Source organism: Olea europaea, chromosome 8 (genome assembly GCF_002742605.1).
Source record: "Olea europaea var. sylvestris chromosome 8, O_europaea_v1, whole genome shotgun sequence".
Lineage (NCBI taxonomy): Eukaryota > Viridiplantae > Streptophyta > Magnoliopsida > Lamiales > Oleaceae > Olea > Olea europaea.
The window spans coordinates 17786879-17803470 of record NC_036244.1 but is presented as its reverse complement, the minus strand read 5'-3'; the positions used below and the strand labels follow the sequence as shown (position 1 = coordinate 17803470).

General features: G+C 33.7%; 2 protein-coding genes and 1 long non-coding RNA gene across 8 annotated transcripts; 2 read left to right on the top strand and 1 right to left on the bottom strand.

Moving 5' to 3' along the window:
• The first annotated feature begins 2790 nt into the window (after positions 1-2790).
• Positions 2791-3361, top strand: LOC111399283. Its single transcript, XR_002703622.1, has 2 exons — positions 2791-2875; positions 3014-3361. It is a non-coding gene; the product is annotated as an uncharacterized LOC111399283 (long non-coding RNA).
• Positions 3362-5879: 2518 nt separating this feature from the next.
• LOC111399042 lies at positions 5880-8804 on the top strand. The gene is made up of 4 exons (XM_023026251.1): positions 5880-6272; positions 6640-6721; positions 6823-6939; positions 8497-8804. The coding sequence occupies exons 1-4, from the start codon at positions 6148-6150 to the stop codon at positions 8545-8547; spliced, it is 375 nt and encodes a 124-aa protein (XP_022882019.1). The 5' UTR covers positions 5880-6147; the 3' UTR covers positions 8548-8804.
• A 736-nt stretch (positions 8805-9540) lies between these two features.
• Positions 9541-16379, bottom strand: LOC111399041 (mitogen-activated protein kinase 9-like). 6 transcript variants are annotated; one of them, XR_002703505.1, is made up of 12 exons: positions 16210-16379; positions 15643-15732; positions 13683-14091; positions 13469-13596; positions 13243-13302; positions 12045-12194; positions 11723-11878; positions 11482-11619; positions 11322-11395; positions 10379-10477; positions 9866-10290; positions 9541-9776 (listed from the first exon to the last, which is right to left on the bottom strand). XR_002703505.1 is itself a non-coding variant. In XM_023026250.1 (12 exons), exons 1-11 carry the CDS (start codon positions 15649-15651, stop codon positions 9902-9904), a joined length of 1482 nt encoding a protein of 493 aa, XP_022882018.1. In that variant the 5' UTR covers positions 15652-16146; the 3' UTR covers positions 9541-9776; positions 9866-9901. The 6 variants fall into 6 exon arrangements, 2 of the variants coding, with proteins under 2 accessions (XP_022882018.1, XP_022882016.1); XR_002703508.1 differs by having other exon boundaries at positions 13683-14141; positions 15643-15704; XR_002703506.1 differs by having other exon boundaries at positions 15643-15704.
• Positions 16380-16592: the final 213 nt, after the last annotated feature.

Sequence of the window (16592 nt, the reverse complement as noted above, 5' to 3'; positions counted from 1 at the left end):
ATGTAAAAGAAATTATTTATAAGAAAAATATCATTTAAGAGTAAAAAAATTCATACTAGAAACTATAAATTAAAAATTGAGCAATGCTAGGCGTACATGCCCAACACTTACAGGGGTCTAACCGACCCCTCACAAGGGTGGGGTTGGGTTTTTTTTCATTTTTTATTTTTTATGGTGTCGGGGCCTGCGTGAGGCCAACCCCATGTGAGGGGTCGGTAAGATTCCTGTGACATATATATAATCTCATTCTTTAAAAAAACTCTTTGAATTAGTGAATAATAAACTTATAAGTGTAGGTTGAACATTTTTCAAAAATACTATGAAAATCACTCAAAATCGATACTTCTAAAAAAACGCTTGTAATTGGTACCCAAAACTAAGCCCTTAACTCTAGTACATATTTACTTTTTCTTTCTTTCCTTTTTTTGTGAAAATTATACAGAGTCAAATTTTTTAAGTTACCATTTCAAAAATCAGATTTTACGTTTGTCTATGCAAAAAACAAATAATTCAATATTAATAATAATATTATAAAATTAAATTTCAAACTCATTCCATTTTCTTACTCTCTCTTTCCATTCTCTCTTCAATATTCGTTCTATGGTTCTACCCATTTTTTCTCCTTAACTGGTGGGTTTTTCTTCCTTTTTTCTCTATCTTTCCATTCCCGTCCATCCATTTTTTTCTTCTTCACCAACGGGTGGCGACGTCGCCATAGTGGCAAATCCATTGCTGCTGAACAGCCACTATGAACGACAAACCCATCGCCACTAAATGGCGCTTAAGTTCACTACACACAGCAGCGATAGCGCAATGAATAGGTCGTTGCTGTACTTGGCTCTCTGACCTCATTGAGCTCGTGCGTCACGCAAAACAACTTATGCTCTGGTCATCGCTAAGTGTCGCTCTGAGCGCCACACACTATGGTGATAGGTTCGCCATTGATGAGCGATTGTGGTAGTTTATGGTTGTTTTGTGGTAATTTTTAAGGTGGTTTGTAATGGTTTTTGAGGCGGTTTTGTGGTGGTTGTGATGATGGTCACATGCTCGCGGTCTAGTGCTATGGGTGTTTGGTGATACTGCGATATGGCAGCGATGATGGTGTCGGAGTTTGGTGTGTAGTGGTATTGTGATTATTGTGTTGGTGGTTTTGCGTTGCTACGGTGGTGGGTTTGCCTGATGTGAAGTGTGGTGGTTGCTATGATGGTGGTTTTGCATGGTCTGGTAAGGTGATGATCGTGGTAGCGGTGTAGTGGTCATTGGTAGATAGGATGGGATGGGATGTTTGTGACTAATTATATGTTGATTATGACAAATAAATTAGTTAATTATGATCAATAAATAATATGTGACCTAAAAAATGTGATAGTGATTCACAATTTATTAAGTTGTGATCGAAAAATTACTTATAACCAATTAATTTGATAATTTGTGATCGATAAATGAGTTGTGACAATAAAAGTTCTGATTTTGTGATTCATAAATAAATTGTAATCTATAAAAAATTTTATTTGTGATTGAGAAATAATTTGTGACATATAAAATTTTTGATTTCTGATTGAAAAACAATTTGTCACCTATAAAATTTTCAATTTGTAACCGAGAAATAATTTGTGACCAATTAATTATATAATTTTGTAACCAATTTGTATAGATTTGACCTTAATATATCTAATTAATAAAATAGTATTAATTAATTATTTCATAAATGAAATTTAATAATATCTAATTCTTGAAGTTTTAAATCTTATTTTTTTAGTTTTGAATTGTGTTATAGTTAAACTCTTACGTATGAATTTTTCCTTTTATTTTTTGAGGAAATTGTGTCACACACCTATTTTTAATAAATATTTAAAATATACTATGCTACTTTTTTTTTTTTCCACAAATGCTACTATTATATAGTAAAATAGAAATGTGAAAAACTAATCAAATCATACGTGCCATTCATTACTTAGCTAACTTTACTCCATCGCCTTTAAATTAAATTCCAACTAACATGCCTTTAACATATTAAATTAATAAAAAAATTCCTAAAATTAAGTCTTTTCATACTCTGAACCAAAATGTCCACCAAATCATCTCTCCCTTGAATTTCCCACCAAAAAATTCCCTAGACCTAATCACCAATTCGTTCTTCTATAGATCTATAACAAAAATATAATACACAATTTATCACACATATCCACCATTTGATTCTCATTTTCTATTGATTATGACCTTATCCCATGTCCATGCAATTTGTATATATTTTATATCTAAAATTTAATAAGAGTGTGTAAATATTTGATTTTCTATATGTTGGATATATACTGTGAGTGGATATATTTCATAATTTTTTTTGATAATGTGAAAATCATAATGAATATACCATGAAGTAGTGTATAGTAATTTGTGTTCTTACTACAATATATAATTGTGCTTGATATTATTTGGAAATTCAATTTATTTCATAATAGTACGTGTCTGTGTATGCAACCCGAAATCCATTTACAAAAATATTTGCCATCTGATCCTATTACACAATGATGTTAAAGCTTGTGATGTTAGTTTGGAATCACATGATAATTATTCAACAGATTAACAATTATTGTTTTTACCTTTTTGGCCATCATTATTTTTTGAGTTGCTTATTTAATTTAGGAAATGGCATTAGTGGAGAATGTGAAATAAGCTAAATTCAAAAAAAGAAAGTTACAAAATGTGGGCTTTCTTACTGGGCTTTATCTTATCACTCTATAAACACAAGTACAAATATGCCCGTTCATTTCCAATTAGGTTAGAGAGGGCTCTAATGTTACTCACTCCTAACAACATTTGAACCATCACTAGCCGCCGCCGCGCCGGCTGTCATGGGATGCATTTCCCAACCACGGTGAGTTTTCCCTTTCTATTGTAATTTCAAATTTGAATCAAAAGAATTTTGAATCAATTTGTTTCAAAATGAAAAAGGGGTTGTTGCAAATGGGGAGAGCTTGAAACATTTTTGTTCGTGGCTCTGAAATACCTGCAGGTTTTCTGCAGGGTGCCCTGCAATTCCAGCCCTTTACAGAGAAATGGCATCATAGTACGGTTTTTGTGCTTCGATTGGGTCTGTAGTTAAAGTCATTTTCGGTTCGAAATCTGCTTTAGCTACTGCGCTTTCGATTCTTCTTCACAAACCCGCCTCCAAACGCCATTACATTTCTTCATCTATGATCATTGTAATTGAAGAAAAATCACTTAATTTATTTGAACTAAATCTAATCTAATAACATGGATTTAAATTTTCGATTGGAATTTGTTTTTGTTTATAGTTCGAGGCAAGATAAGCGATTTACTATTTGATTGAATCCAAATTAAAACCTCTCAAATTTATAGAGATCTACTATTCTTAGAACAAGCTATGGAATTTTGGGGGTTCGAAAAGGGAAATTCTACACCTCTTGAGCAATTAAAAAATAAAAAATAAAAAATATCATTTGGGACTGATTCTACTAATTTGTGAAAGTTCAGGACAAAAATGCAACAAAAAATTGGTTAGGGACAAGCTTGCAAAAGTTGGGGACTAAATATGCAATACAAAAATTTGAAATTATGGATTTTTGAACTTCCATATGGCACAAAATAAGTTCGAATATAATTTCTCATGTCGCAGGATCAAACTCGCCAAATTTCCAACGTATAGTATCAAGAATTGACATGGAACTACAAATTTTTCATGTACATAATTTAAACTTCCTTATGGGAAAAATGAGGTTCGAATATTATTTCATATGTTGGTAGAACAAATTCTCAAAAAATTGTAGCAGCGGTCTTTAAACTTTCATATTTTTTTCAGACTTTACTTTAACTTTTGCTTTGTGTCACCTACAGTCTCAAACCTTTTAAAAATATGTGTTTGAAATCCAAATCGGCCATTTAATCGTTAGTTAACCCGGAATATGTAAAAATTGAATATTTTAACCATTTTAAGTAGGGGCATTTTCATCAATTTCATAATAATTTCATATTTTTCAATAAAAATACATTTATAAAATAAGCAATAAATAAATAAATAAATAAATAATCAAACTTATCTTCTTCATGCCAAAATAAAAAAACCCACCGTCGCTGCCATCGTCATCAAACCAAAATCAATCGTCATCACAACCATCAAACCACAACCACCGCCACCAATCACAACCAATGCCAAACCCACGTTTACATTTGGGCCTACTTTGAATTACTTAAACATCGACCAACTGCCGACCAAATTAGAAAGTCTTCACTTCCTTCTTTACAACCCACCCAACCACCAGCCACAACTCCAACGGATTCAATCGAAAAGTAGACCCAAAACAGGTGCCACACACCAAAAAATTGCCGAAATCCTACTTCTGACTACACCCATGCCAAACCCACCTTCCAAGTTGACTAAGCACCTCAATACGCAACTATTGATACCCTTGAACAAAGCTGTAAATCAAAAACAAAATGGCAACAATTCAAAGGTAGCGAACGATGCACTTTCTGTCCAAAACTCCAGCGTCGGCATTACAAACAACAATCGTGCACCACCACCATTGATACTTATTATGGCGAATAAGATCCACATAAGGGGTCTTCATCAATTTTCCCCGATTCAACCAATTAGTGGATGTGCAGTTCATATCTCAAGCGGGCGTAGAGGTAATTTTTCTTGGGAAAAATTGCAGCAGTTGTGGAGACGAACCTTTGTCGATGGAGAGTTGAGGTTGTGGTGGGGTGGGGTGGCATTGTCTTGGTGTTTTCCAGGGAAGAAATGGAGATGGCGGTGAGGATGCGTTTGGGGGTAGGATTTGGGGTTGATACTTTTTACTTTTCTTTTCTTTTTATTTTAATTGTTAATATTTAGAAAAATACAAAGTACTATTATACCATTTTTAATTTGATCCAAATTGGTCAAATTTTGACTTTTTTTAGTCAACTAACGGTCATTTAGATAGGTGCATATTTTTTAAAGGTTTAAAACCGTGGGTGACATAAAATAAATGTTGGGGTAAATTTTGCATAAATGTGAAAGGTTAGGGACTGTTGTTACAATTTTCCCTATAAAATATTGACAACTTCGTTCTTCTAGTTAAGATAAAATATTTACGTGGCAAGAAAATAAAAATGGGCGAATCTTTCCATGTTCGGCTAATGTTTATAAATTCAAGGCAAAATGATGCGATGCCAATAAAATTCTCACTTGAATCAATGAAAATATAGGGTCTATTTGATAATGATTTTGAGAATTGATTTTTTTAGCGTTGGAGAGAAAAGTATGTCCACCTGTGAGTAAAGAAATAAAAAATGATGGCTGGAATAATAAAATAACAATAAAGAATTTTATTTTTTGAAGTGAAAAATTACTACCAAGCAAGGGCATAGTATGAAAGAAAAACCTCAACATTTCTTGGAGAAAATTGCGAATTCATGCAGCAACCCTACTTTAATAACAATATGTGAAATGAAGACTCCATTTGTCAATATTGTTCCCTTATTCGAGTTGCAGCATTGAAAACGACTCAATAAATGAACGTGATGTAGAGTCAATTGACCAACTTCTTCATCCACGGAGATATGGATAAATTCACTCATTATCTCGACTTTACTATTTTACTGCAAATGCAAAGTAAAAATAGTACATTAAATTGAGGGGAAAAAAAAAGGAAAAAAGGTTCAATTGGGCTATTTCATGCTCAAAAACCTCATTTTATCATAAATGCATCCTATTGGCTATTGGTGACGAAGTATGAAATTAAATTGAAGTTTAGTGATTCAATCGATATAAATTGAAGTTATAGGGATCCAATTGAAATTTTTAGAAAGTTCAATTTTGACGATTGAAATTTTAGCCATTATTTTAAACCTAAAGTAAAAAAAATATATAAATACGGGTTGTTTGATACTAGTCTCTTCCTCTTACACTTGACAGGATACAAACGATCTTACCTTAAAGATTTCAGGTAGATAATTTCACAAAAACCTTAGTTGCTTCTTCTCTACCTGTAACTGCTACTTGCACAAGAATCCAGAAATTAATTCCCGTAGATAACGCAAGGCCGACACAACGCGTTCGATAAAATGCTTGAAAGAGTCCTGCTTTTTGGTTTTCGGGAATTTTAATCTAATCGCTCATTGCGCTGCTGTTTTTCTTTCAAAATGTGGAGGAGGCTCTACGAAGGGTGGAATGAAATTCTGAAAATCCAGAAGTTCAGAAGAATGGTCTCGTATGCTGGATTTTACTGTTTTGTCACACTCGTCAGCTACGCCTACACCAACAACACGTAAATCTTTTATTTTGAAAAAAGAATACACCTTACTCAATTTCTGATATTAGTTTATGTTATCATCATCCTGCTGAAATTTTTATTAGGGGGTTTGAATCTTTTTTGTTATACAGCAGTAGCTGGGCATGTAATGGTTTTATGGAAACTTAATACGATTTTAGATTATAATTACCCAAATATTCTCTATTAGGAAACAAATTGTTCGGCGTTTGTTAATTCTTAAGATGCTTTCATGATCTTACTAAAAAAAAAAATTAACTTTAATTGTTCGGATGGAATTTAGTTGGGTTTTGATAATCTTTTTCCTTTAAATTCTAATATGATCTTGTCGGGAATACTGTGGATTGATTAATGCATAATGCAGAACCAGAGCTGGATACTCGAGGGCTGATCAATTCTATGCATCTTATCCAGCCGGGACCGAGCTTCTCACTGACACTGAAGCGGTTAGTCGAAGTTTCGCATAATTCGTATTTTTCGACATGGGTTACATCAGCTAATGGATTTTGATTGAAATTTAACTAATTGAGATTTTGACTCCTTGTAGTTGTATAAAGCTGCGCTGGGCAATTGTTTCGAACAAGAGGATTGGGGGCCGATTGAATGGTGCATTATGGCAAAACATTTTGAACGCCAAGGGAAGTCACCATATGCATATCATGCAGTAAGTTGATGAGATGTTTTTATATGTGCATCTTATGCTGATATTTATTTATAAGGAAATGTTACTTGTATAGCCTTGTTTACCACTTGGTTTATAGAATGCTAAACTGGCAAGATTTCATAACATTTTGGACAAAAATAAAATATAAACCAGCCTGTGAAATCTTGCTAGCTCAGCACCTATAATCCTATCTGATAAAAAAATCTGTACAAGTAGTATTATTCTTATTTATGATATATGTGAGCAGATTTGGTTCTCGTGAAATTTTAAAAGCTTCGTTATGGTTATCTATCATGCTACAGCTTATAACAATTGAAAGTTCTCTGTCATGAAGTTATTATACAGAAGTCTTGGACAGAACCAAGTCCAACTTCAAACGTTAACACATCCATATTGATTGAATGATATAAAAACGATGCATAATTGTGATTTGATGTGGCGATTTATACCTCAGTAACAAGAGAGGAGAAGGTGTCATGAATCTATGGCTTTGTTTTCTAAGTAGTTCATATAAGTTACTGCTATAACCACAAGCACTTCAGATTTAACCTCAACTTCCTACTGTACATTCTCCAATGAGTTTGAATGCATGGACATCAATTTGTATTTTCAGTTCTTTTCACTAATTTTGAGCAGGCTATACAAATTGAAATATATTTCATCAGTAGCTGGTAACCTTTTGATTAAGTCCAAACAATTTGAAAGGCGAATCATCCATATTCGCTTCTGCCTTTTATATTGTTTCTATTATGTTCATAACAATCCTATTTGATTTTTGTTAGTAAAATTTCTTTGCTGTAAGTTGAATAAACCTGTTGATACCATAAACTTGTACGATACAATTGAATCTGTCTTGAATTCCTTAAATTTTAGAATGGAAGAACCTCAATATATTCAGAAAAAGTTTGCTTTATTGCTTAGAGGCTTCTATAATGGAAACAATAGTATCAAGAAGTTTATCTTAGTATCCTGAATATATGAAAGTTGGTGACCATATTTTTAATGTAGTAGTGACGTAATTAGTAATGACTTCATCGTTTCTTGTCAATCTTCCTCCTCGAGATGCAAAATTGCACGATGTCCTTATCTCATATGCTAGTCGCCTTCTACCGGGGAGAGTTTTACTCTTGGTTATGAACAATGTATTTGCCTATTGTTGCTAGTCTCTCTCTATTTTGCTTTTCTTCCTTCCTTCGTCTACTATTTATATTTACTAATTCTTTAAACTGAAACATTTAATTGTCTGTATTTTATGTGTTGAAGTGTTAACTACTTGATTCTTTTTTCAACCTAAATAGCATAATTCTTCGTAGACAGGCGCTAAATAGCATTATTCAACTTAAATAGTTGAAGTGTTAATACAAGCTTCTTTCTTCACGGCATACATGTGTCCTTTAGTAATGCTTCATGATTATAGCTTTGTTTAACTCGGAATTTGTAATGCGAAGTGGTTTCTTATAATAACTGGCTTTTTTTCTCCCCCTTCTGCAATCTTTTCTTTTTCTTTTGTCGAAATTTTATTGATGTTTCTGAATTATTATTATGTTAATGTTGCAGCAATACATGGCACACCTTGCTTCCCATGGACAACTTGATGGAAGTGGCTAGCTGAAGGATACTTATAGCAAACCAACACGAGCACGAGAGCTCAAACTACACTGAAGTTGATCAACAATTTCAAGGAGATTCATGTTGAAGTGTATCACGTTTCAATTTTAGATACCCTTTCTCAATTATTCACAATTGGAAGGTTGCCTGCCGTCGAGAACTTTGTTAATCCTTCAATGGAATGGTGAATGTGCACCCATCAATTGTAACGATCTTTCAATTAATATACATTTATGACAATTTCAAGATATTGTTCATACCATTATCATTGTATGAGGACGATTGAACAAGTCACCCTCCATCTTCTAGTAGTTTAGTACATTTCTCTTTCAAGGAGGCCAATGGGAATTCAAATTCCCCTGTACTACGAAAAGAAGTTGATCATATATTACTAATAAGCCTAAGCCTAAAGTGGATTCTTCTTGAGTACGGGTAGAGAACAAGACCAAACACCCCATTCTTGTTTAGATAAGAAGGCTTCACATCATTACCAAAATAGAGTGCTGAGTATGTAGACTTTAGTTAACAGACTACTCTCAAACATAAAATCCAAAGGGAAGAAGGTTAATGGTAGACAAAGAGAAGTGCATAAACAGGTGATTTCACTTCAAAGACAATGAGTTCAATGGTTTTCATCAAGAGCATGTATCAAGTATGACCAATAACCACAGATACTATTCCAACTCATTTTATGCCCATAATACCCATCGACTCAATTTATTACCCTTGTTTATTACATTGAGGCATCTCCTTTAAAAGTATTTGTTAATATGGGAGCGCCAAAGAATGTGGATAGTAGATAGCGATCTGATATCCTACTTAGATCCCTATACTCGACTCAATCATTTAAAAGTTTAAGCTTATGATGTAGAAAGGTTCAAGCCCCTCCATACCGATCTCAGGTACCTAATTCCTTAATCTTAAACCATTTTTTTATGTGACCATCTTCCAATCCATACTTGTCAATACTAAATCTAACTGCAACAACATAATAAATATTACAAAAAGGCAATAAGCATAATAGACAACAATTCTGTAGATAATCAAATATCAACACAATCAGCGTTGTTCACAAGGGTCTATAAAATCAATAGTTTTAGCATATATAAAAGCAGATAGATTTGACCTTGCATTCACCCCATTATCATCCTTCCAGGAAGCTGTCCTCCAGGAAATGCAGATAAGTGGGCAAAGCAAGTAGAATTCTTCTCCTCAACACATTATATTCCCTGTTTGTAAATTATGGAATTTAAGAAATTAAAAACATTAAATATGGAAAAATACAAACTCGTCTTTCTTACTTATCACACCTACTCACCGCAGAGGAAGCAACAACGTACAAGGGGAATATTAATCAGTCTCTCTGTTATCAAAACCAAAATTTTCTCTTCTTAGCAGGTTAGACAAAAAGAACAAGATTTTACTTGCCTCAATCACATTATATGGCTTCTACCTACACAGATACAAGTTAACTAACAAATAGACATACTTACCTTATAATCCCTGCAGTCTACACCAACACATGTAGAAGCACTAATGCTAGAACTTCTTAATAAGCATCGAGCACTGCAGCACGTTTTCCTACGTCCATTTTCCGTTGCCGTATTGGAAGCTTCTAATCCTTTCATCTCTGGTAATTTGGAGGGGCTAAGAAGACATGGGCGTGGAATAGCAACCACAGTTTTACTTTTAGAATTACTATTCTGCTCTGTGTCCTCATCGATAGGTGCATAGACTCGTTCCCTGTGTGTAATATGATGAGGCACTTAGGCTATTGATGTGATGAGAAACTCAAACCAAATGTTCGCCAGAAATATTTAGAACACCTTACCTGGGCAAGGAGGCATAACGCCTTCGCATTGGAGCCCTTTCTACTTTACCAGAATGTCCCTCAAGTTGGACAAATTTTTGCTTAAATTGATCAAGTCCGCTGAAATAACAATATACAGTCAATCTGCTTTAGCAAGACATTAATAAGATAACACAATAATGTGAAATACATCATATTGAAACAAGCAAAGCTCATTGAATTACCGTAGACTATAACATAAAATGTGTCAACTGAAGCACAACATTAAAGTTGATAGCCATATATATTGTAAGCTTCACCTCAAAATACTGACACTATACTATACTAGATATCTCAGTTAGTTTCTTCAAAAGCAAAGTGACATGATAACTACGTCTTTCATGGATGTTGACAAGAGTTTCCAGCTTTAAAAAAAAAAAAAAAATTGAATTAGTGAAGATGCCTTTCTTGATTCATATGGATGGCATAGTATTCTCATTTTAAGTGGGGCATCGTGTAGAATTCATATAAAAGTTTCTTTAGTACTTATAAGAAACACTTAGGTCAAAATATTACGTAAATATACCAATGTAGGACAGTGAACATGTTTGGACCCAATGATTCTTCTTTTTCCATTTTTTTTCCTTTGACATGCAGAACATGGTACTTAGATACTTAAATTGCAGATTCTGCCTTGAGGAGTGAAGCTGTCAGCAACAAACCCAACCAACAAGAGTCCAAATGCACAAAATCCGAAGAAATAAGCCAATCTCAATCATTTAAAGATAGATCAGTGGAAGTATACTTAAGACAAAAATTTTAGTGATTTGGAGGTTGAATTGAAAAAATGGTAGAGAAACGATTACTTATAAATGAATACCGTAGAAAAATGATACAAATATTTAAGTTGTATTTGACGAAGCAACGTCCAAGAAATGTTTTTTAGAAAAATAGAAGTTGACAAGAATTCTTTTTATTGTCAAACCTTGGATACATAAAGTGAGTCTGATCCACGCCACGGAGGTATTCCTGGAGCATCTGGGGATGATACTCCAAGATCTGTTTGCTTTGTTAAGATACAATGTAAGTAATAGCTAACACAGAGATATCATATTTGACTAAAGATAGCTTTGCAATGTTCATACCTCCCTGTAGATTAGCTCTCTTACATCATCTTTTGTCAAATTTCTCCTTTCAAACTCAAACTCAAATTTTGAAATTGGTTGAGTTAATGGTTCATCTTCCACATTTGCCAAACCATAAAAATATGGATCTGCCAATGCCTGCAGTTAGAAATAATTGATAGTATTAGCAAACATATCCTAAATATTGAAATGCATGTGTCAACTAAAGGAAATACAACATATTTGGTTTACTGAATCTCACCTCTTCAGCAGATGGACGATCTTTGGGATCAAATGCTATCAAACGTTCAAGTAAATGAAGAGCCAATGGATCGACATTTGGTAACTTTTGTGAGAGAGGAACAGGTGCTTTCTTTTTCATGCTACTTAAATATCTTCGTGCCTTCTCATTTCGAATCTGTAGGTAGAAAACAAGTCCAAATTGTCAAATAATAAGCTTCTTTTATTCCACACTTTCTGAAATAATCTGCTACTATTATCCTGAGATTCAAATTTTTAGAAAAAAAATCCTGTAACCAGAATCATCATGGTAAATTAAATAACTATATAAAGGAGGAACTAACCCTAGACAGGCATTCAGAAGAGGGTGAACCAAGAAGTTCAGTTATGAGATCCAATTGGTGGACCACATTTTTCCCAGGAAACAATGGTTTGCCTGTGAGAATTTCTGCAAATATACATCCTATGCTCCAGATATCAATAGCAGGAGTATACTGCGAAAGACACAATCTTAGAATATCCTTGAAAGGATTTCAATGGATAATTGTACAATCAAATGAACAAAATAGTTCATATAATTTTTTATTTTTATTTATTCTTTTTATGACCATGGGTTTTCAGGCCAATTTACGTTCACCTCGACTAATCCCATGGGGCTATGAAGTTTACAGTCAGATACCTACTCAATGGCCCTAAAGGGACTCAAATTGGTGACCATTGGGGAGTAAACCCGAGGCCCGACCACTGAACTACCCCACAAGGTTATATAAAAATTTGATTCAACCATATTGAACCATTGCCATGCTAGTGGAACTGAAATTGCGATTTTGTCACTCACAGAGTTTACTTGATTCTAGAATATTTGCAGGTTATTTCAGAAATACATGTAAAAGGAAACTTGTCCATTCCAAAACAAACAATTTGAGAAAAAGTTATTCATGTAATTCCGACAGAACAGCAATCCCCAGCAAATAGGAATACTTTTGAAATTAAAAATATCACAAATTTAAGAGTGTGTATTCAGAACCTCACCAACAGACTTTTTTACAATTCACAAATGTGCAAGGTGACTATGATAATGTCAGACATACACAATATGCTTTCATAGACTATATGCATACTCCTAACTGAAACAGCAGAGAACAAAAAACTTGAAGGATTGGAAAACATGTAACTGAAAAATTATTTAATTAGCTAAGTAACATTATTTAAGTATCTAATGGAAATAGCATTTATTGGGTTAGACACTAAAAGCTACACATATTTGTCAAGTAACCAAACAAGCATGATTGATGCAAGACGATGCTGACTTCACAACATTATAATCAACTAACTTATCAGGTATTTTTAAGATGAATTCTAACAAGAGCACTAGTACAAATCAAGCAAAACAAGGAAAAGTCGATATAGTAAGTGTTGAATTTAATCAGAAGATGCAACATCAAAATCAGTATAAAGCTGACTTAACAGCATTTATTATCGGCAATGGAAAAGCTCCCACATCTATTATGAAAACTGTTACTGCACGATATAGTTACTTACTCTGGAGAAAAATGAACCACAAAGCTCAGGAGCACGGTACCATCGAGTTGCCACATAATCCTATAAATAATTGACATTATCAATAAGAAATGAAATGGCTGAGAAAAAACAACATTAATGACTACTATTAAGAGATATTGCCCATCAGACCAAGAAAAAATAAACAAAACATATAAAGCAGTTAGAGTGCTCTATCCTTCATAATGTCATTGCATAAATCACATACAGTCCAGAACACAGCAGATGGGGCATCACCAAATGATGCACGAGCTAGTCCAAAATCACAGATCTTCAACTTGCAGTCTGCATTAGCAAGTATGTTTTTGGGTTTCAAATCCCGGTGGAACACATTCGCTGCAGCAAGAAAATTCAAAGTATCATTTAATGTGTGAAAGAGAGAACAATGAGGAAATTATAAAAGCTGTAAAAGATATTCCAACCTGAATGTATATATTTCAAAGCTCGAAGCAGCTGATACAGAAAAAATTGATGATGACCAGGAGTAAGATCATCATTTGTCTTGAGTACATGATGAAGGTCTGTTTCCATCAATTCAAAAACCACATATATATCCTTGAATTCTCTCCGACATGAAGGCAACATTATGTGCTTTATTTCTACGATATCTGGGTGCTTAAGTAACCGAAGGAGCTTGATTTCTCTAAGAATGCGAGTGGCTTCAGAAACATGCTCAAAAACACTGTCAATCTTTTTTATAGCTACCTTTTCTCCTGTGTGAGTATCAACTGCAGCGGCCACAACACCATAACTTCCCTTGCCAACAACCTCTTCGATTTCATACAAATTTGCTTCACCATATTCGGTAAAAAATTCGTTGAAAGGCATGTTCTAACATGTAAAACAGAAGTATCAGTATTTCCTCTTTAAGATACACAGCCCTGTATGGGAGGGAAGAGAATAATCACAATAAGATATACTTTACAGTTACATATACCACCAAGCACAGACAATGAACTTAATAGAATGTTTAAATTTTAGAAACAAAGAAAAAAAAAGTTGTTCAACAAGAAAGAACACGTTAAAGATTCCTTCATATATTATATTAGTTTCCCTGCTATAAGGTTCGTATTCAGTTCATAGAGGGTGTACTCATAAGATGGTGCGGTGCAGAATTAGTTATTACAGAACCTTGAAAATAAATGCACGAGAATTTTTCATATCAGTAAATCCCTACAGTGCAGTATTAGTTATTACAGAACCTCGAAAATAAATGCAGAATTAGTTATTACAGTACCTTGAAACAAAATGAATGAGAATTTATATAAGGGCCAAATTATCCTCCACAAGTAGAGCACTCAAATAAAATATAAGTAGAAACAGTCAATTGTATACTTCAGATGGCAAAGTGAAGTCAACAAAGAACAGATGATCAGAGGAGGGGAATGAGAAAGGAGTACTACCATTATCAAAAGCACTTATGATTACATAACCGGGTCAATGAATTCCCTCCCTAGATAAATACTATCTTGAATATGTGACCCAAGTCTTAACCATTATCAAACGCACTTTTGATTACATAACCAGTTCAATGAATTCCCTCCCCAGATAAATACTAAGAAATAAGAAAGGAGTACTAACTCCAATAAATAAGGAGGACTAACATTATCAAAAGCACTTTTGATTACATAACCAGGTCAATGAATTCCCTCCCCAGATAAATACCAACTTGAATATGTGACCAAGTCTTAACCAAGAAGGTAACAAGGACATAGTCAAACAAAAAGATCCAGCAGTAGAGAATCTAAGCACGTGCATCTACTAGAGATGAGCAGCGAGGGAGAATTAGGCAAAATAAATTCAATGTGGTTTACTTTTTTGTTTAAAATATCAGCAGAAAACCACTCAACAAAATTTTAAATGAATTTAACAGAAACTATGAAAAGAAGACCATTTCTAAACAGTATTAGGAATCAATAGTATTAAGTTGTAGGCAATGTTTAGATCATCAGGCTAAAATTATCCAACCAGCATTACTGATTTCAATTAAATTACAAATGACAAATTCCAGTCTAGATTTGTCAAATTTAGCAAGGATTCTCCTAATCGGTACTAGAATGAGCATAAGAATGACACCAACCGACCAAAATTCTCATAGTGCAGCAACGGAGCTAAAACTCAATCAACTTGTAAGGGAAATCTCATATAAATGGCCTGACCTTAAAAAAAAAAATAATAATAATAATAAAAAATAATAATAATAATAATAAATCCTCATATGCAAGAACTCGAGATATATGACTTGAACAGAACCGACAAAAATTCAACAACGCTATTATCAGAAAAATGAAACAAACTGACTCCACCATGTATTTCATCATCAATTACAGTTAAATTTGAGATTAGAAAGCACTAATTAAATAGTGAAATAACAAACCCAACCTGAGTCATTCGAAAAAATTGCTGCGAAGGTGAAATGGCTCTGAGATATTCCTTTACACAAGCTGGCAGGAGAATGGTAGCATAAATGAACTGATGGAAGCAGAAAATAACTATAACTCCATTAGAGTAATGATTCAAAAGACCGCTATCGAAGTGCAAAAGGACAGAGTTGACAATAAATTCAACGAATTTTTCATATGTCTAAATAAGCTTAAACAATAGCTCAAATTGAATACGTCAACCTTCTCAGCACCCATTAACTAAAGACTTAGTTTTTTTTCTCTCAGAAAGAAACAGGCATCAACGTCACGGACGGTGCCTCAAATTTCTCAAATTTACGAAGTTCACAAAATTAAATAAATAAAATAAAAGACAAAAATAGGGAACAGAAAATGGATAAAATTTAGGGAACCCATCTTCAGCAAGACCCAAAAAGACAAGAAAATCGTAATGAATGCATAACGCGGTGCTTTGAATTGTGAGCCTTATCTTATCGTCAACCAGTCACCCGCATTAATTCTAATTATATATACTATGCTACCATAGACAGAGAGAGAGAGAGTTGACCTTTTATTACAGTAAATTTAGGTAAAACTCGCTTTGATAGGCTTCAAATAGCTGGGATGTATCTGAATTTTGGTGGGTTTTCACTTTTCACCATTATCATGATCGTGGACGATGATTCTCTTTGGGGTCGTCCGATGGACGTAATGAGTAATGCGATTTATCACAGTTCAGTGACCAAAGTAAGTCTTATCTAAATTTCAGTAGCTAAAGTGCAATCCTGTTTAAAATTTAGGGGAAATTACATAGACCGCCCTTTTAGTTTAAAGAGTTAGTTGTTCCAATTGTTACTGAACTTAGGTCCATTTTTTTAATGGTCACTGAAATTTAAATTGTAGAATTTTAATCATTGAATTTAGGTACATATTTTTGATTGATCACTGAAA

Coding starts and splice junctions, on each gene's coding strand:
- LOC111399042 (XM_023026251.1), top strand. CDS start 6,148: ATGTGGAGGAGGCTCTACGAAGGGTGGAATGAAATTCTGAAAATCCAG. Junction 6,273..6,639: donor TACGCCTACACCAACAACAC/GTAAATCTTTTA, acceptor TGCATAATGCAG/AACCAGAGCTGGATACTCGA. Junction 6,722..6,822: donor TTCTCACTGACACTGAAGCG/GTTAGTCGAAGT, acceptor GACTCCTTGTAG/TTGTATAAAGCTGCGCTGGG.
- LOC111399041 (XM_023026248.1), bottom strand. Junction 12,195..13,242: donor GTGGTTCATTTTTCTCCAGA/GTAAGTAACTAT, acceptor TGTCTTTCGCAG/TATACTCCTGCTATTGATAT. Junction 10,291..10,378: donor CGTTATGCCTCCTTGCCCAG/GTAAGGTGTTCT, acceptor TATTACACACAG/GGAACGAGTCTATGCACCTA.